This window comes from Castanea sativa, chromosome 5 (genome assembly GCF_040712315.1).
Source record: "Castanea sativa cultivar Marrone di Chiusa Pesio chromosome 5, ASM4071231v1".
In the NCBI taxonomy this organism is placed as follows: domain Eukaryota; kingdom Viridiplantae; phylum Streptophyta; class Magnoliopsida; order Fagales; family Fagaceae; genus Castanea; species Castanea sativa.
The window spans coordinates 24011181-24030573 of record NC_134017.1 but is presented as its reverse complement, the minus strand read 5'-3'; the positions used below and the strand labels follow the sequence as shown (position 1 = coordinate 24030573).

Sequence of the window (19393 nt, the reverse complement as noted above, 5' to 3'; positions counted from 1 at the left end):
TGTGATTGTCACTCTACAAGTACAAGCTCTTATGGAATGAAGGGCAAGGAAGAGTCAGGGTTCAAATCTCCAGAGAAAAGGTTCACATACATACACTTGGATTAGGCTATAGTAAAATTTCTACCTACTATCAATTCTGTAGTAGACCATTAACGTGATGGTAACTCTACAAGTACAATTTTTTGTAGGGATGGAGGAGAGAAGGGTTTTGGTTCAAGTTTTTAGAAGAGAATTTTGCACACATATATTTAGATTATACTAAAGTAGGATTTCTACCTCTAATAAAAATATATTATAGTTAGACTAGAATAGGATTTTTACCTCTAATAAAAAAAATTATAACATTTTGGTTTTTTATGTAGGTAGAGATTGAACCTAAGATATTTTATTTAATAATATGAGACTTTACCAATTGAGTTAATTGGAACCTGCTTTTATATATAAAGTGGGATATCCAGAAATAGTCACTTATGGTAGGAATGGAAATGTTTGGCAAGACCTATGAACATGACATTGGTTTTTATGGGTTAGGGTAGGGCCTTAGTAGAAATATATAAGAAAGTAATATGATAAGAAACGTATCAGCAATAGGATGATGCACTTAACCCGCAATTGACATGTTTGAAATGTTAATTTATTCATGTTGACGCAAAATGACCCAATTAATTAACTCGTATAACACATAACTATTCATTTTATATTTTTGTTGAACTATTTTATTTTGAATTTAGATTGAAATGTATGGACTTCATCTTGGATGTTATATTTTTTTAAGAACTTCTTTCTAGATGGATGATACTAGATTATGGACTTAATATTTATTAAGTACTTTAATATTATTTTGAACTTTTGGACGATATATATATTAAGTATTTGATGTTATTATTAACTTTCAAATTGTATGCTTAATATGTATTTTTGATGTTATAAGCTTGTATTAAATTTGTTGTTTATTAAATTTAAGACAATATTAATCAGATCAAACATGTTGAAATAACTAGCTTTTTTGAAGCGGTTTAAATGAGTTGTATTTGTGTTAACTCAACTTGTTTAATATCAAGCGCGTTGAAATGGGTCAAGTCGCATTTGTGTCAACTTAACATGATCCATTTATTAAACGTATCAAGTGAGTTGTGTCGTGTCAACCCACTTCATTACCAGATTGTGTTAAGGTTAGAGGGTTACGATACGATTATTTAATAGGTAGTGTTCAAGTTGACTCATTTAACTAAATTCCCATAACTCAAAACACCAACATGAATTGACAACCATAATTTGTTGTTGTCCAGTTTTTAATTTAACAATTACTAATATATATGTGTGTGTGTTCTGACCAAATTACCTATGTTATCATAGTAGAATCCTAGGTTTTTTTTTTAGGCTAATTGTTTTTTTTGTTTTTTTTTTTGGGTCTTACAGAGAGCAACACATTAACACTATAGCTTATATTAGATATAAAAATGAAATTAATGATTTCTCCATGCTACCATGATCCTTATCATGGTATTAGGTTTCGTGATGTTAGATGTGACGGTGTTCAAGCCAAAAAAAAAAAAAATGGTACGAAAACACTCAAAAATGACAGAGGTACCGGCAAACAATTAAAAATGAGAGTGACAGCTAGAGAAGAAGAGGTGCATCCGAACATAGAGTCTCCACTGCCACTAGATTACTTGATGTTAATGATTAGAATAGTGTTATATGTATTACAAATTTTCATGTAAAAAACTTATAAATATCTAAATGTGACAAAAATATGATTAACAACATGATAAGTCAGTATCTGTAACGTCACTTTGAATGATCATTGAAGTACATGAAGTTCAAGTTGTTACAAAGTAAAATAAAGATAATTTTTTTGTTGTGTTGTGTCTGTGATTCAAACTCTCACCTATCTCCTAAGAAGGTGGGGAAAAGTTTTTTTGAAGTGCATTGCCCATTATAATGGTGATGACTTTGCTTACTAATAAAGAACACTAGTGGCCAGTCATGCAGTTGTTTGACAAAGTCGATTACGGTTAAGGAAAACTGGTTGACGAATCTATGCAATTTAGTGAAAGTGAAGTAATATCACTTCTCCGCAAACTTATATGGTGGTTCTCACTTCTCAGTCCATGGAGCCTCTAGATATTAGTGTTAACTTTCTCTTTCAGAATCTGAATCACTATCTCTAAGAAAGAGAGTTGTGTATTTATTATTATTATTATTATTTTTTTTTTTTGGAACAATTTCAAGTCATAAGTTTGAGATGTTGGTCTTGCCGCAGAGTTTGAAATCTTTGTTGGGTTTTGATTTTTAGCTGTGCTGTTGTTGCGAAAGCATGGAAGGTCCTGATCTTTATAAGGCGCGTATTGGTAGCTTTGGAAGAGGTGGTTCGTCATGGAGGAGTGGTGGCGTGGATGCTTACTCGGGGTCTTTCCATGATGAAGAAGATGAAGAAGCTCTTAAATGGGCTGCACTTGAAAAGCTTCCTACATTCAACCGGCTGAAGAAAGGTTTACTGACTACAGAGGAAGGCCAGGCCAGTGAAGTTGATATACATGACCTTAGACATCATGAAAGGAAGAGTTTGCTAGATAGGTTGGTGAAGGTCCCCGAAGAGGACAATGAGAAGTTCTTGTTGCAGCTCAAGAACCGCTTAGATAGGCAAGTTCTTTTATAGCTTTTTCTTTTTGGTGTTTTTATTTTCTTCTTATTCAAACTTTATACATGAACGGTGTGTGACCACTTGTGCAATAGTGGAGTTTGCCGCTATAAAAAGTTTACAAATTTTCGTGGCAATATAGGCGATTAATGCCAATTCAATAACATAATAAATAAATATTAAATTATTTTTTGGTGATTGGTAACTAATTCATTTGCAAGGTTTTGTAGAAAATTGTGTTATATCCCTAGTATTACTCCTTTTTATTTTGGTCTGTATCTTCTATAAATTTTAGTCATAAGTTTTTTTGTTTCTTGTTTTTTGATTTTTGATAGGGTTGGAATTGAAGTTCCCACAATTGAAGTCCGATTTGAGCATCTAAAGGTAGAAGCAGACGTTCATGTTGGAAGCAGAGCTTTGCCTACATTTTTTAACTTCTTTTTTAACGTATTGGAGGTAACAATGTATAAACGCATTCAACATTTGTTATTAATATTATACAGATATTGATTTTTTTTTTTTTTTGGTCCAGAGTTTTTCTTCTTTTATTTTGATTTTTACTATACTTTTGTCCTTTGATTTTGAAGGGTGTCTTGATTAATCTCCATATTCTTCCAAGTAGAAAGAAACATTTGTCTATTCTTCAAGATGTTAGTGGAATCATCAAGCCTGGCAGGTGAGAAAGCAAGTTCAGTTCATATTCTTGAAATGAATTATAATTATTGGAAATTTTTTTAATTCAAATTAGGCTATTGGTGCACTGGTATCTTATTTTGTTCATATGCATTTACCAGAATGGCCTTACTATTAGGCCCCCCAAGTTCTGGGAAGACCACACTCTTATTGGCTTTGGCTGGAAAGCTTGACTCAAATTTGAAGGTGAACAAATTTTTCAACAAGGCTTTTTTTTTTTTTTTTTTTTTTTTCATTAGTTTAGCTTTATACTTTCAGTCGATTAGTCTTATTGCGAATACGGAACTTAAATTTCTTCTCCAGCTTTCAGGAAGGGTGACTTATAATGGCCATGACATGCGCGAGTTTATTCCCCAGAGAACTACTGCTTACATCAGTCAACATGATATCCATATTGCAGAAATGACTGTAAGGGAAACATTTGCCTTCTCTGGAAGATGCCAGGGGGTTGGATGGCGCCACGGTTAGTCAATTTATAGGGGTTCCTCGTCATTTTTTATTTCTCAGAGTTTAATTATAAGAATGTATCATGATTGATTTGTGTGTAATTTTAATACCTGAGTCCACTGCATACTATTTTGGAAATTTGCAGAGATGCTAGCAGAGTTGTCTAGAAGAGAGAAGGCAGGCGGTATTATGCCTGATCCAGATATCGATATCTTCATGAAGGTAAGAAAGAAGCTGTTGTCAATGACTTATTCTCTACCTCAGTAAATGATAAATGCTAAGTTGTGTAGCTCAAATTAAGATTAAATAGTGTTACCCTTTCTGGTCTAGAGAGTTTGCTTTCATGGCAATTGACAAGTTATTTGGTTTTTTTTGGCTTCTGCTATTTTAAGGGAGCATCAACTGAAGGCCAGAAGGCAAGCATTGTTACCGATTATATTCTAAAGGTAACAACAGCATGGAGTGTCAAAGTTCCACAACAGCTTTACCCAGTTTATCAATTATTTGAGTTCACTTCATTACAGGTTTTGGGATTGGAAGTGTGCGCAGATACCATGGTTGGGGATCAAATGTTAAGGGGTATCTCAGGAGGACAAAAGAAGCGTGTTACAACAGGTAAACTCAATTACAAACACCAATTTACACAAAACTTTATTATTTAAAAATTAACTATCTGTCTCTGACATTTAATTGAAAGGTGAGATGCTTGCTGGACTAACCAATGGCCTGTTTATGGATGAGATATCTACTGGTTTGGACAGCTCGACAACTTTTCAAATTGTGAATTGCCTCAAGCAAAATATTCAAATTCTTCCTGGAACTGCTATCATCTCACTCCTTCAGCCACCACCAGAGACTTTTGATCTTTTTGATGATATTATTCTCCTCTCCAATGGCCAGATTGTGTACCAGGGTCCCCGTGAACACGTGCTTGAGTTTTTTGAATCCGTGGGCTTTAAATGTCCTTCAAGGAAAGGCGTGGCTGACTTTCTTCAAGAAGTAAGTGTAGATATAGGTTTGTCTGATTAATCTATTAAAAGAGAAGTATTTGATCTCCTAAATTTGAGTATTACATGCAGACTCTCATTTTGAATCCTTACGCATAATAAAATTTTTGTAGGTGACATCACTTAAAGATCAAAAACAGTATTGGGCACGTGAAAATGAACCTTACAGTGTTGTCACAGTCGATGAATTTGTCAAGGCATTTCAATCATTCCATGTGGGAAGGAGGATTCAAGATGAACTTGCAATTCCATTTGACAAGAGCAAGAGCCACCCAGCTGTTTTAACAACTCAAAAGTATGGTGCTGGAAAAGTGGAAATCCTGAAAACTTGCTTCTCCAGAGAATTCTTGCTTATGAAGAGGAATTCATTTGTCTACATTTTCAAGATTGCCCAGGTGGATTTTTAGTTCATTTTTATCTTTGTATTACCCTTTTTGGTAGTGCATGATTTTGACATGTCCTTTTTCAATGTGCTGTTAGCTTACTCTCATGGCACTGATTACATCAACACTTTTTCTGCGAACTAAGATGCATCGTGATTCAATCAATGATGGAGGAGTTTATGCTGGTGCTTTGTACTTCAGTGTGATTATGATTATGTTCAATGGAATGGCAGACCTTCCCATGACCATTGCATGGCTTCCTGTTTATTACAAACAGAGGGACTCCCTCTTTTTTCCTCCATGGGCATATGCACTTCCAACATGGATCCTTAAGATCCCTGTTTCATGTGTGGAAGCCGCTGTGTGGGCATGCATTACCTACTATGTCATTGGATTTGACCCATATGTAGGAAGGTAAGCAAGTAATAATTATAATCAATTTATTGAAAACTTGCAAAGATGTTTGTTTTTTCATATATTCTGTTCCAAATGACAAACGGATGTATATATTGCAGATTTTTTAGGACATACCTTCTGCTTGTACTTATTAACCAGATGGCTTCTGGATTATTCCGATTTATAGCAGCAACGGGTAGGACCATGGTTGTTGCCAGCACATTTGGTTCATTTGCACTGCTCTTGCTTTTTGCATTGGGGGGGTTTGTCCTGTCAAAAGGTATAATATAATTAAAGTTACTGATCAAATTACTGCTTTTCTCCACATTAGACTCCTTCCATGATGCTTCTTCTGTGTTTTCCTTAATGCTGCAGAGGATATAAAAAAGTGGTGGGTATGGGGCTACTGGATATCACCCATGATGTATGCACAGAACGCAATAATGGCTAATGAGTTCTATGGGAAAAGTTGGAGCAAAGTAAATTCTTAAAAGGAGTACTTTGTGTCTTTTTCATTTGGTTTATCCCCTGCTGTCTCATGTTACATTCATATTTAAGGTTATTGCAAACTCAACGGAAAATCTGGGAGTAGCAGTTTTGAAGTCCCGTGGGTTCCCCCGACATCCATATTGGTATTGGATAGGCATAGGGGCAATGATCGGATATACATTACTTTTCAACATCTGTTTCACACTGGCTCTTGCTTACCTTAACCGTGGGTATCACTACCTTTTTAAATTTAATACTTAGAAATTAGAAGAAGCCTATGTCTTAATGCTATACAAATGGTTGTGCAGCATATGGAAAGTCACATACTATTCAAGAAGAAGAAAATCAAAGCACTGAACACAGTGACGGAACAAGAGAAGGTAGTCATTCACCACACAGAAGAAATAGCTCTCATGACAAAATTGACATAGGTGATAAGATCATCCATTATGTATGTGTTGTGTTTTTAGCTCATGTTATGCCTCAGGTGCTGAAATGCCAATCTATATAATCTATACCTATATTATATTACTAAAAGTTGAAGCGTAACATTTATTGTTGTTACGCTCTTGTTGAGCCACATCAGCAACTACGTTATTCATTTATATCTGTGTTGTGTCTTTAGCTCATGTTATGCCTAAGGTACCCTTCTTCTCCCTATTAGTTCACATACTACACTTCTTCCAACATTTCCTTTTTTTTTTGCCTCTTTATCTGCCCACTACTTTACCGTCTGAGAGATGCTATATCCACAACATTTTCACAACAAATCATAGGCGGTTAGTAGTTATTGGTTCAAATTTGAACATAACACTAAGATTACTTTTTTGCCCCAATAATAACAACCAATAACAATCTATCACTTAAGATTTGTTGTAAAAATGTTGTAGACATATCATTTCTCTTACCGTTATACTTCTTTTCTCTTTTTTATATTTTGACTCTTCTTCTACCTATTTTATTTTATATAAATTTGATATCATTATCTCATTTAATCCATATTTTCTCATACAAAACTGTAAGTACTCTCTCTCTCTCTCTCTCTCTCTCTCTCTCTAGGTGAATTTTTGTTCTTTCTTATAACTCTAATTATAGTCGATGATTTTTTTAAATATGTGTTTTGGTTTTTTTTTTTTTTTTTGATATCTCATTAGAAAGTCTTATCATTCCCTTTTATAACTTTGGTTGAATTTTAGTTTGGATTAATACTTAGTTTTAGTAGAAACAGAAATTTGAATATGTCTACCAATTGTTTGAGTAATAAATTATTATAAAGCCTATTATTTATTCATTTAGTTTCATTTTAATTTTGGCTAAGATAACATTGTAATTTTGTAATGAGTTTTTATTATTATGATAATTTCCTTATTCCTTAAGAGATGAGAAATTTGAATAAATTTGAAACTTATAAAGTTTAGTTGTATACTAAGCAAATATAATGCACTATAATAGAAGTTATAAGAATATGGTTCACCTTAAAAAAAATATCAATCAAACATAAAAAAATAAAATAAAAATAAAAAATAAAATAAAATTTATATATTTGTCGAGATAAAAAGATAAAAAATATATATATATTTGTAGAAATCTTTTTTTTTAAAATAGACAATACTAGATGTAATGGTTACTTTTTATATATTACACCTTATTGAATAGTATTTATATGCCCTTGCTTCGTGTGGGTCTGCGACAAGTATATATAAAACTGAAGTGGTTTGACTTTTTGTTGATCTTCTAATCTTTTGTAACATAAGCTTTTGAAGGCTTACAATTTTACACATAATAGTTCTAGTATATATTTTAAGTAGTTTTAAATTCTATTATATATTAAATCTTTTATTTAGAATTTTGTCACATCATATTTTGATTAAATGGTGAATAGATAGTTTAATATAGAGACAATAACATAACAAATGCCTGATAATAACTTTCATAAATATCAAATTTTATATTTAGACAAAATAAAAGAGATAAAAATAATATTTATTTCAACTTTCCTTTCCTGTGCATCACACTGGTTATTACTAGTTATATTTATATTGACGTGCAGAGAATGGTGATGAGGTTCGAGCTGAAAGCACCTTGTCCAATTCAACATCTTTGGTGATAGACACTGCTGTCAAGGCCAATAAAAGCAGGCAAAAAGGAATGATTCTTCCATTTAAACCACATTCCATCACCTTTGATGACATTACATACTCTGTTGACATGCCACAGGTTTTTAAATGAGAGTTTGAAATTGTTTATTGTTTTAACTTCCAAATTTACTCTTCTATATTCTAATAAGTAAAAATAACTTCCTGTTCCAAACATAGCAAGTGAATGTATTGAATTTACAGGAAATGAAGAATCAAGGTGTCCCTGGGGATAAATTGGTGCTTCTGGAAGGTGTGAGTGGCACTTTTAGGCCTGGTGTTCTCACAGCTTTGATGGGCGTTAGTGGTGCTGGTAAAACTACTCTGATGGATGTGCTGGCTGGTAGAAAAACTGGGGGATATATAGAAGGGAACATTACAATTTCTGGGTACCCAAAGAAGCAAGAAACATTTGCCCGAATTTCTGGTTACTGTGAGCAAAATGACATCCACTCCCCTTGTGTTACTGTCTATGAGTCCTTGCTCTTCTCAGCTTGGCTTCGTTTATCCCCAGAAGTTAATTTTGAAACCAGACAGGTTGATATCTGATACCAAATCTGTTTTGGGATATATATTTGTCATATTTCTTTAAGTGCAACTCGTATCTATATAAAAGCCAAGCCAATTCAGAATTGGTTTGCAAATCCCCAATGTAGAGCAGTGATCAGGCTCTAATTTATCTCAAGCTCAAATGGGGAGTCTAGACATTCTCGTACAAGTTTGATCATCATTATTGTAGTTTGTCTTCTCCCTGATCAGCTTCCAAACTTGTTGATTATTAATCTTATTTACTCTACATAAATTTGTTTATCATAAGCTATTGTTGTTTCACCAAAACTGACAAAATACTCAAGCTACTATTAAACCATTGGCTAAAGAATTAAATTTTAGAACATCCCCTATAATCTTGATTTTATTCTTGGATGCAGATGTTCATTGAGCAAGTTATGGAGCTTGTGGAGCTCAAGCCATTAGGGCAGGCAATAGTTGGGTTGCCTGGTGTGAGTGGCCTCTCCACTGAGCAGCGCAAGAGGCTAACGATTGCAGTTGAACTAGTGGCTAACCCCTCTATAATATTCATGGATGAGCCAACATCAGGGCTAGATGCAAGAGCTGCAGCAATTGTAATGAGAACTGTCAGGAACACAGTAGACACTGGAAGAACAGTTGTCTGCACTATCCATCAGCCGAGCATTGACATATTTGAAGCATTTGATGAGGTGAGAAATGTTAATTGATCAAAAAATTGGTGATGATTTTTTGTGCCTTCTTTTCTAATACTTTTGAATTTGATAAAAAAATTATGGGGTTGCAGCTATTTCTTATGAAGCGTGGAGGACATGAAATTTATGTGGGGCCGCTGGGTCCCCATTCCTGTCATCTAATCAATTATTTTGAGGTAGAATGAAATGGCCCAAAGGCCAAAAGAAATTTAAAAAAAAAAAAATCAAATTTTCAACTTCAAATCTTAATCTGAGTTGCAGAATTGTGATAGAATGTGGCTTTTTCTTTTCATAAAGGGAATTAAAGGAGTCAATAGAATCAAAGATGGTTATAACCCGGCAACTTGGATGTTGGAAACTACCAGTTTAGCTCAAGAAGCAGTTTTGGGTGTTGATTTTACTGATGTTTACAAAAATTCAGAACTCTATAGGTATGTGTTTTACACACGACAGGAATACATGATATATTTTCTACTGCCTCTTAGAAAAATGCTAAAACCCTTGTGACAGTTATGTGGCTTAAACTTTTTGCTATAGCTTATACAACTGTGTGGTATGTGATCAGGAGAAACAAGGCACTTATCAAAGAACTGAGCACACCTGCTCCTGAATCAAAGGATATCCATTACCCTACTAAATACTCTCGTTCATTTTTCACCCAATTCATTGCTTGCTTGTGGAAACAAAATTGGTCTTATTATCGTAACCCAGCATACACAGCCGTAAGATTCTTCTTTACAACTATCATAGCAGTGATGTTTGGGACATTGTTCTGGGACCTTGGCACCAAAACGTAAGTTTGAGAACTTAGAAAATACATAAAAGTTTAAACTGTTCTGTTGTTATTTCTGATTTATAATTCAACTTTGATTTGTAAATTACAGCTCAAAGCAGCAAGATCTACTTAATGCAATGGGTTCCATGTATTCTGCTGTGCTGTTCCTAGGGATCCAAAATAGTTCCTCTGTGCAGCCAGTAGTGGCTGTTGAACGAATAGTTTTCTATAGAGAAAAGGCTGCTGGAATGTATTCAGCCTTGGCATATGCATTTGCTCAGGTAAAAGGGTCATGAATTCATTTACAAACTTCATATATAATGTCTTAGCCCAAAAAAAGAAAAAAAGCCCTTCATATATAATGAATATTCTGTAAGTTCATTGAGTTTCTATATCCTCTCTCTCTTTTTCACAGGTTGTGATTGAGCTGCCATATATCTTGGTACAATCAGTTGCGTATGGTGTCATTGTTTATGCAATGATTGGATTTCAATGGACTGCTACCAAATTCTTTTGGTATCTGTTTTTGATGTACTTCACTTTATTGTACTTCACCTTCTATGGCATGATGACAGTAGCTATGACACCAACTCAACAAATTGGTCAAATAGTGTCCTCTGCGTTTTATGGAGTATGGAACCTGTTTTCTGGATTTGTGATCCCAAGAACAGTAAGCGTTCACTATACTTTTCCAGATTGAAGGGTTTTTAGCACTTCCAGATGCTGATGACTTTTAATAACTTCTTTCCTTTTGTCTTTATCTTGACAATTACAGAGGATGCCCATATGGTGGAGATGGTACTACTGGCTATCTCCAGTATCTTGGACTTTGTATGGACTTGTTGCATCACAGTTTGGAGATTTGACGGAGAAGCTCGACACAGGTGAAACAGTGAAAGATTTTTTGGAGAGTTACATGGGTTTTAAACATGACTTTTTGGGAGTGGTTGCGGCTGTTGTTGTTGGATTTGCAGTTCTATTTGCATTTACCTTTGCATATTCCATCCTGATGTTTAATTTCCAAAGGCGATAGGGTTGTCTCTTGGGTGCTTGGAAAGAATGTGCACTTGCCTATGCCTTCACATGCCTAATTAATGTCTTGGCATATCAGTTGCACAAAGTGAAAATGCTTTGTAATAAGCTCTTTCTTTTACTGTTTACTGTGAGCTACTTTGAGCTGATACTTGAGTGAGGGTTACTTAACCAACTTTTAGCCTTTAGGTCTTCAGTCAAGTTGTTGATTTGTGTAGTAAAAATGCATGTACTCAATAAGAGGCTTGAGAACGAAAAATATGTGGTGTAATGGAAATGGACTGGTCTTAAATCTTTGTTGCAAACTAAATAATTTCCAACACGATGTGTGGATAGTTTGCAAATTTACATGAAATAATATTTATGTTTTATAATATTTATGTTTGACCACAATATTGCTAAATGCTTTGAAACTCTATTTTCTTAATTCATATTTTATATAACAAAAAAAATATTATAGAATTGGTTTCCGAATATTGAGTGAAATTGCTCTACTAGTTTGAATTTTTGAGGTTGGAACAATCAAGATTTTTGGACATTTCTAGGAGACTAACATATCATATTCAATGTAGACTTTATTTTTTAAATTGATCAAATGATTTTGAAATTTATAAATTTAAATTCAAAGTATAAAATACTTTCATATCTTAAATTTCAAAAATTCAATCAATCTCCCAAACACTTCATGAACTACTCAATTTTCACAACCAAATACCGACCCCCAAATCTCAAACACCCATTTCATTATATCAACGAAAGGAAATCATTTATTAATAGTGGCATATAGAGAATGTTATAAAATAAAGAAAAAATGGATAAAAACATGTCCATTTATAAAGATTTAATTGTCTTTAACTAGGCTTCCACATAAAAAAATAATAATAATAAATAACACAAAAAACACTCTAAAATCATTGTACTTTTGCTTTTTTTCATCATAACTCATATAGATATTGCACTAAATACCAGTAAAAAAAACTACAAAGAAACATAAAAATTATGAGTTCTAAAACATAATAATAATAAATAATAATAAAACGACTGATCTCGTCAATAATCAATTGAAATATTTCTTTCTATTTCCATTTAGTTCTAAAACAAAACACAACTATGACTTTCTCACACCAAACACTAAAGATTCGAAGCTAATCACATTCTTTACACAACCCACAACATCTGATCTCAACATCAAAACAATAAGCCGTCTTCATCACTAAATAAAAAAAGCAGCTCATCTTCCTTGGCTATAGCCAATTCAAATGGGTTAAGATTAGATGGGATAACGAAGTTGGAGTTAGGTAGGTGTAATTGAAAGGTTAAAGATATATGACATCATTCTTGGTTGGGATGTATTTGAGATGAGATGGCTTGAAGGGTTGTGGGCATGTATATATAAAAGAGTAGAAGTGCAAGAGGTTTTTAGCTTGAAACATTGAACCCAAAAAAAAAAAAAAAAAACGAAGAGTCTTACAAAAAAACCAAAAATCTTTTTTTTTTTTTGTTGTTGTTCTTATCTTATGGCTTCAAAGATTATTTCAATTATCTTTCTAAAGAGCGTGCTAGATAGTAGATCCTCATGCTCTGTCACATGAAGTCTCTAGTTACACACACACACACTAGCATTATGCCCATGCGATGCACGGTTTAATCAAAATTCATATGTAAATAATTTTTTATTAATTTACTTAAAAATAAATGAATATTTTACTTTTAAGTTATATAATGAATTTATATTGTGTGAGACTTAAGGTATCATAAATATATATATATATATATATATATTATATATATATATATATATGCATGTATGTATGTACATATGTATAATTGAATGAAAGATGGTAGAAATACCTAAAAAGAAACATATAAAATGATTTTCAATAATACATTGATCTTTAAGGCTCAATTAATCACATGTATTTAAATGGATAAATCTTGAATTTAATAAGTAAAAACTATGCAACAATTGAAATTACATTTAAGTGGAATCGTCAATTCAATAATTAAGAACAATCTAAATTATTAAATATTTAAATGTTTGAAGTACAGAGACTCGCATGAGAATTTAATTTTTGTCCTTAAAATCATAATTTTTGTCCTTGAAATCATAAGAGAAGACACTAACACTTGAAGTTTAAGTGTATAAACTTGACCAAATCAATCTATCAATCATTATATAAATTGATTTGGTCAACGTATCTTACACATTGGATACTTTACGACTAGGACTAATAGTGATCGATACTCTTTACTTGTGAAAAGCATGTTGTTCAATATTCATATATTTGCTTGGCACGCGGAAACTGCATTTTTTAGAATAATGTTTTGATTTTGATTACTGAACAAGGCAAAATGCAATACATGGCTCAGCTTAAGTAGGCCTTCTGTATGAATTAAATATCAAATTAAGTGAAATATGTGAACCAAAAATTAATAATTAATCACTACAGACCAGTACGAAACAAATCAATAATCAAAGAGATAAACCAACTTTATAGCATAGTTGGTGACAAAGTGATAAACCGACGAAGAACTTACAAAAAGAAAAACCTTTTGAGTGTTGAGTCCAAAAACAATCATAAAGGTCATCCATTAAGAGGGCATTTGGATAGCACAAACGTGCGTCCACGTCCAGTTTTTTTTTTTTTTTTTTACGCGTGTTGTTACTGTTCATTGTACATGAACAGTGATTTTAGGCCAATGAACAGTAACTTTTGACATGAACAGTGTTTTTTAACCATTTAAAAATTATTTGCTACAGTGTTTTCAGTTTTCAGCAATAAGTTCTATCCAAACGGACCCTAAAATGGACGACCTTGCGTCATTAGTAGGCCATCAAAGAAAGAGATATAACTGTTCAAGCACATTCAACGCATTAAATCATGGCAATTACTCAATAGCCTTAAACTCTCATCGAGACTATGACCGTTACACTTCAGAAAATACCACCTGAAATTATGTAAAGGAATACATTTATGAGCAAAATGGCTACCTAGGCCACTTATGAAAGGGAAATTCTACCTCACTTGCTAAGGTAAGTCAAAAAAGACTATAAAACACTATCTATATACAAAATATATAGGCCGAAATTGACTAAAACATCGAAAGCTCCTCCATTTGGCACAACTTGGTGGTCTCTCCGATCAACTCTGTTTTTCTTGCAAATCCTACAAGATTGTCAAAACCTCTGGATTGGACGATTGGACGAGTGCCCAAACTGACAATGTTTTGCATCATCAAGTGTGACACACCCCAAATAAGGAAATCCACTATAAAGGTCCGTTCGGTTGAAGGAGTGAAAAAGTGAGAGGATGGAAAATATTTAGTTTTCCCTCTTGTGTGTTCGATTGGAGGGGTGGAAAAGTGAGAGGGTGGAAAACTCTTTTGTTCAGTTGGAGAGAAAAATGGAAAGATGGAAAATGTAATTAATATAAATTGACTATTATACATTTGTTACATAATATGTAAGAAATAGATTTATTTGTACTCATTACATAATATAAAATTTATCAAATCATATATATAAATTATTATTTTTATTTTTATTATTATAATGTAAAAATTAAATTAGGTCACGTTGAAAAAAAAAAAGAAGAAAACGTTGAAAAAAAATAGATGGGAAAAGTGTATTTTTGTAAAAGTGCTACCATAACACTTTTCTTTTTAGATTTTCCTTCCGATTTGGAAGAGAAAAAAATAAGTAAAAACTTTCTCCCAGTTTTCTCTCTTTCCTATTTTCCTTCTCCGAACAAATGGTGAAAAACAGCATTTTTCTCTCTACTTTCCTTCTTCTATTTTTCATTTTCCATATTTTTCACCAAAAGGACAGACCCTAAAGGATTTTACATTACAAACCTTGTATGGTTGCCACATATAGGTTAAAAATACAATGGACTGGCTTCAATTAAAACACGAAAGTGAAACTAAGTCTGCTCGATTTTGATTCTTTCGATCGGGCATCAGGCATGTAAAGTGGGAAATGAGAAGTGTGCTTCTTTTGCCAATTGCTGGATTTCTAGTAGGAACCCAAAAACGGAAAAGCTAGATATAGATCTTTCTCTTTTCCCCTGCGACGGTAAGCGAATTCAACTAAGCCACAAATGTTTCGCCTCACAACGAACCTAACATCAGACTGCTGGAATGGCTACAGGTAAAATCTTTTATATTAATTTTGGGTGTTTAATAGGATTTAGGTTCGGCTATTTTGTTTGGTTTTGATTTAAGAAATTGGTTCTGATTTTGTTTTGATTTAGAATTGGTTTTTATCAATACTCGAAACCCTAATATAGGTTCTCCCTCAATTTTGGTTCCTTTCAATATATCAAATTTTAGCAAGAGCAAGAGCAAGAGCAAGCCGAAGAAGAGGACCTGTGATTTCTATGATTCTAGGTTCATGATTTGAGATTTAAGTAGAGATTTTTGGATGACAATGGTGAAAGATGATTTCTGTGTATGGGCAAAGTTCATTCTTCGCTTGATTCAGTTATAGGGTCCGTTTGGATAGAACTTATTGCTGAAAACTGAAAACTGAAAACACTGTAGCAAAATAATTTTTAAATGTGTGAATAGTACCGTGGGACCCATTTTTAATGAAAAAGTTGTTAAAAAGTGAAATTTGTGGGTCCATGAACAGTGCACGAATGCACTGTTCATGAGAAATTAGTCAACAATTGCGGCTGAAAAAAAAAAAAAAAAAAAAAAAGAAGAAGCTCAAAACGCAAACGCAGCCATAAAAGCTGTATTCAAACGGGCAAATAGTCTAATCCAGTCATGGGTAACTTCTTCAAACTCTTCTTCTGCTTCATCTTCTTCTTTTGTTATAACTAAATATCAATTAATTATCCTACTTATCTCTCAAATTTTGAATGGTGGTTGTGCTTTTAATTGTGGCAATTTAAATATCAGTTTTTGCTTTATTCGACAAAATGATAAAAAGAGTCTTTATAATAGTGCCTGTGAGGTGTTTGATGCTAGGTCTTAGTGGGATTCTGCATATGGAGAGCAATGATAAATTTGACAAAATTTCAACAATTTTTTTATTTATTTTCTATTATCTGGAACAAAATTGAGCAATTTAGGTTTGAAACAGCAATTGAACCCTGGAGCTGAGGAAGTTTAATTGCTGTTTGTTACGGTTACTACGTTGCTTCATGCTAATGCCATCAGCAGGATTTTGCTAGAAAACTCTTTAGTCATTCGTTATGTGTTGATTTATGCAAACGGGCTATTCTGATTTTTTTACTACCTGCAATGTACGAGTTACAGGGAAATGCAATGGTGTAGTGTAACAATGGCTGGGTTTTTATGCTCTTTAATGCAGACTTTATATCGCTTGACATTACACGGAGTTGTCATGCATTGCAATTTCTGTCTCATACACGTGAGACTTGGCTTGATTATACCCTGTTTAAGTGTTTCTCCTTGGTTATAAATTGTGGATATTCTGCCTCCTTTTACCACTTGGTTTGGACTATTGTAATCAAAAGCGAAAGGTGACCTTAAGTCGCCAATGCCTAATTTCCCAAGTTGAGAGGCACCAAAATGAGGCCCCTAGGCGCTAAAAGCGAGTTCCTCACTGAAGGTGCTTTGCTCAAAGCCTTATATCAACATCCTAACCACCATTATATTAATTGAAAACAGGGCAGCCAAGTAGGTGAATTTATAGGACAAGTTTGGAACTTTGGTGGAAGAAAGGGTGGTGAAAATGGACAAATATAGCCAAGGCTTTGTGGTTGAGTTTCTATTTCCTTTGATAATTTTGAGAAGCTGCCAAGGCTTTGTGAGTATTTGTTATCTATGTAATTGATTTTTAAAAGAGTTTGTTTAATGATTTATATATGCTTCATAATTGTTCATAAGTCACTATTAAGAAAATTTTAGCTTCACTACTATGACATTGATTTAATGGCATCTTTGTAAGTATGTGTTTCCATGTTCTTACCATGACATATACTTTACATGGTTTTTCATTTCACCACATCAAGCAATGAGGGATCGCATTGCAGATGTGTGGGGGTGAATTAGGACTGGCCATTTTTTTAATATTTTATTTTAAATTCAGTGGTGTGGGCATGGGGGGAAACCTTGCCACTTTTACTTCAAAGTAGTTGTTTTCATGGTAAATTTTAATCAATCTCATGCTTAGGTTCATGGATAGGAGAATCGTCTAATATAGGTTTCTTTTGAATGTGCTAATAGTAGGAGCTTCTTTACTATTCTATTTTCTACAGGTTATTTACAGCTGCTAACAGCGATGATATCTCCACAGCTATACAGTTCATCAATAAGGCAAGGCCATGGATTACATTGATGGCCGTTGGCTGGGATATGGTGCTAACATGTTGACGAAGTACTTGGCAAAAGCTGGAGAGAATACACCGCTTACAGCTGCCACGTGCATAGACAATCCATTTGACTTAGAAGAGGCTACAAGGTCCTTTCCTTATCACATGGCCATTGGTCAGAAGTTCACTGGTGGACTGATAGATATTCTAAGATCTAATAAGGTTGGTGATTGCTTTCAATCTTCTGTCTATTTTGGTTCACATGCTTTGTGCCCCTCCATTCTAGCATTGTTTTAATGTTGAACAAACATAATCGTTGATGTGGTATGCTTTGAATTGTGTTGGCCACCATTTAAGTGTAATAACTTATGCTTAATTTTTTAATTGGGAATAACTTATGTTTAATGTCTACTTAACTTCTAAGAACTATTTCAAGGCAAAGCAAAAGGGTTTAACTGGTGAAGGCTTTATTGGCAAAGTCTGTTCATGATTTTGAAAAAGCAATATCTATGGTATCTTAGCACAAGGGGCGTGATTGGGAATGTGAAGATTCCTGTTCTCTTTATACAGGTTAAATTTATCTAACTTTAATGCCATCATGCTTTAATTTTTGTTAAGGATTAGGTTAGTCATGTCCTGCATCTATTTACTGTTTATAAATCTTCCTGTAAATACTCTGTTTATTTCAACAATTCTTGGCCTCTTTTTGTTAAAAAAAAAATCAGTTAAATAGATGGTTTATTAAAACTTATTTTGGAGCTGTGCTAAAATTTCCCATGATAACACTAACACGCAGGAAACCCCAAAACCATAGCCCATTCCTATAAAAAATAATAATAATAAAAAAAAAAAAAAAGAAGGAAAACCACAGCTTCTCATCGGTTTCTCTCTCCAGTCTCTATGCTTCACCTTTAGTGCACCTTCTCCTTTGTCTCCGCTCCTAATGATGGTAAGCAATTAAAAGTAAATGGAGAGATTTGTTTTTTCTTTGTTTCACCTTCAGTTCAATTGACAACCAATCTCCTATTGGTTTTTTGTGAGCTTTGCAGAATTGGGATTGAAGAAGCAAAATCAAGATGCCATGGACATCCTCTTTTGATTCAAATTCGTAAAAGCTTCCTTACTCTCTTTCTCTCTCCATGTGGCATGAGATCAAATATTTGCTTTGTCTGTTCTAAATAACAATTTATAGAACTCAATGTTTTATGTTAAATAAATATATGATTTGCTCTTCTATATAGTGCAAATTTGTTGTATTATGTTCTTTCTCTACTCTTTTTGAGTCATAGCAAAAGAATTTGACATTAGTAACTATATTCTATTTATTTATTATGAAAATAAGATTGTGATCATTATTGCAATTTGTTTATTTGTTTATTCACAGAATATATGTAACTAGGAAAATAACTTCATTGCCAATGGACATATGGTAGTGGTATTAATCTTTTCGGCATGTATGTATTTTTATGGAGCTGATATACAAGATATCTTTTATTGGGTACAAGCATATTGTGTACTAGATTTGACAATGTTTAATATTTGAATTAGTGAAGATTTTATGTTATGCTTGAGTCTTCTCCATTTAGTTGTATTATTTGATTAGTGAGTCTTGAGACATTCTAATTTAATCCAGCAAATGATAATTGCAATATTGTTTTTTTTCTTTTTATAGAATCCGTGCATCGCATGGGTTAGCGACTAGTATATATATATATATATATATATATACACACACACACACTAGTCGCTAACCCATGATATGTACGGGAACTTACCTATTTGTGAAGTAAACTAAAATAATTTTATAAAATCTTAAATTGATTAAGAAATTACATGATTTGCTCTTATATAATTTCAATTTATATTATAAACTGATGAAGAAATC

At 33.2% G+C, this 19393-nt stretch overlaps 1 protein-coding gene and 1 long non-coding RNA gene across 2 annotated transcripts; both read left to right on the top strand.

The window, feature by feature from the left end:
• The first annotated feature begins 3644 nt into the window (after positions 1–3644).
• Positions 3645–11534, top strand: LOC142633891 (pleiotropic drug resistance protein 1-like). The gene is made up of 20 exons (XM_075808148.1): positions 3645–3800; positions 3930–4006; positions 4177–4230; positions 4309–4399; positions 4482–4783; positions 4905–5186; positions 5272–5588; positions 5690–5850; positions 5946–6049; positions 6129–6285; positions 6368–6439; positions 8110–8276; positions 8399–8731; positions 9124–9414; positions 9510–9593; positions 9715–9848; positions 9983–10210; positions 10302–10473; positions 10608–10862; positions 10968–11534. Exons 1-20 carry the CDS (start codon positions 3674–3676, stop codon positions 11223–11225), a joined length of 3666 nt encoding a protein of 1221 aa, XP_075664263.1. The 5' UTR covers positions 3645–3673; the 3' UTR covers positions 11226–11534.
• A 4470-nt stretch (positions 11535–16004) lies between these two features.
• On the top strand, positions 16005–19002 carry LOC142634256 (uncharacterized). The gene is made up of 3 exons (XR_012844095.1): positions 16005–17730; positions 18305–18457; positions 18558–19002. It is a non-coding gene; the product is annotated as an uncharacterized LOC142634256 (long non-coding RNA).
• Positions 19003–19393: the final 391 nt, after the last annotated feature.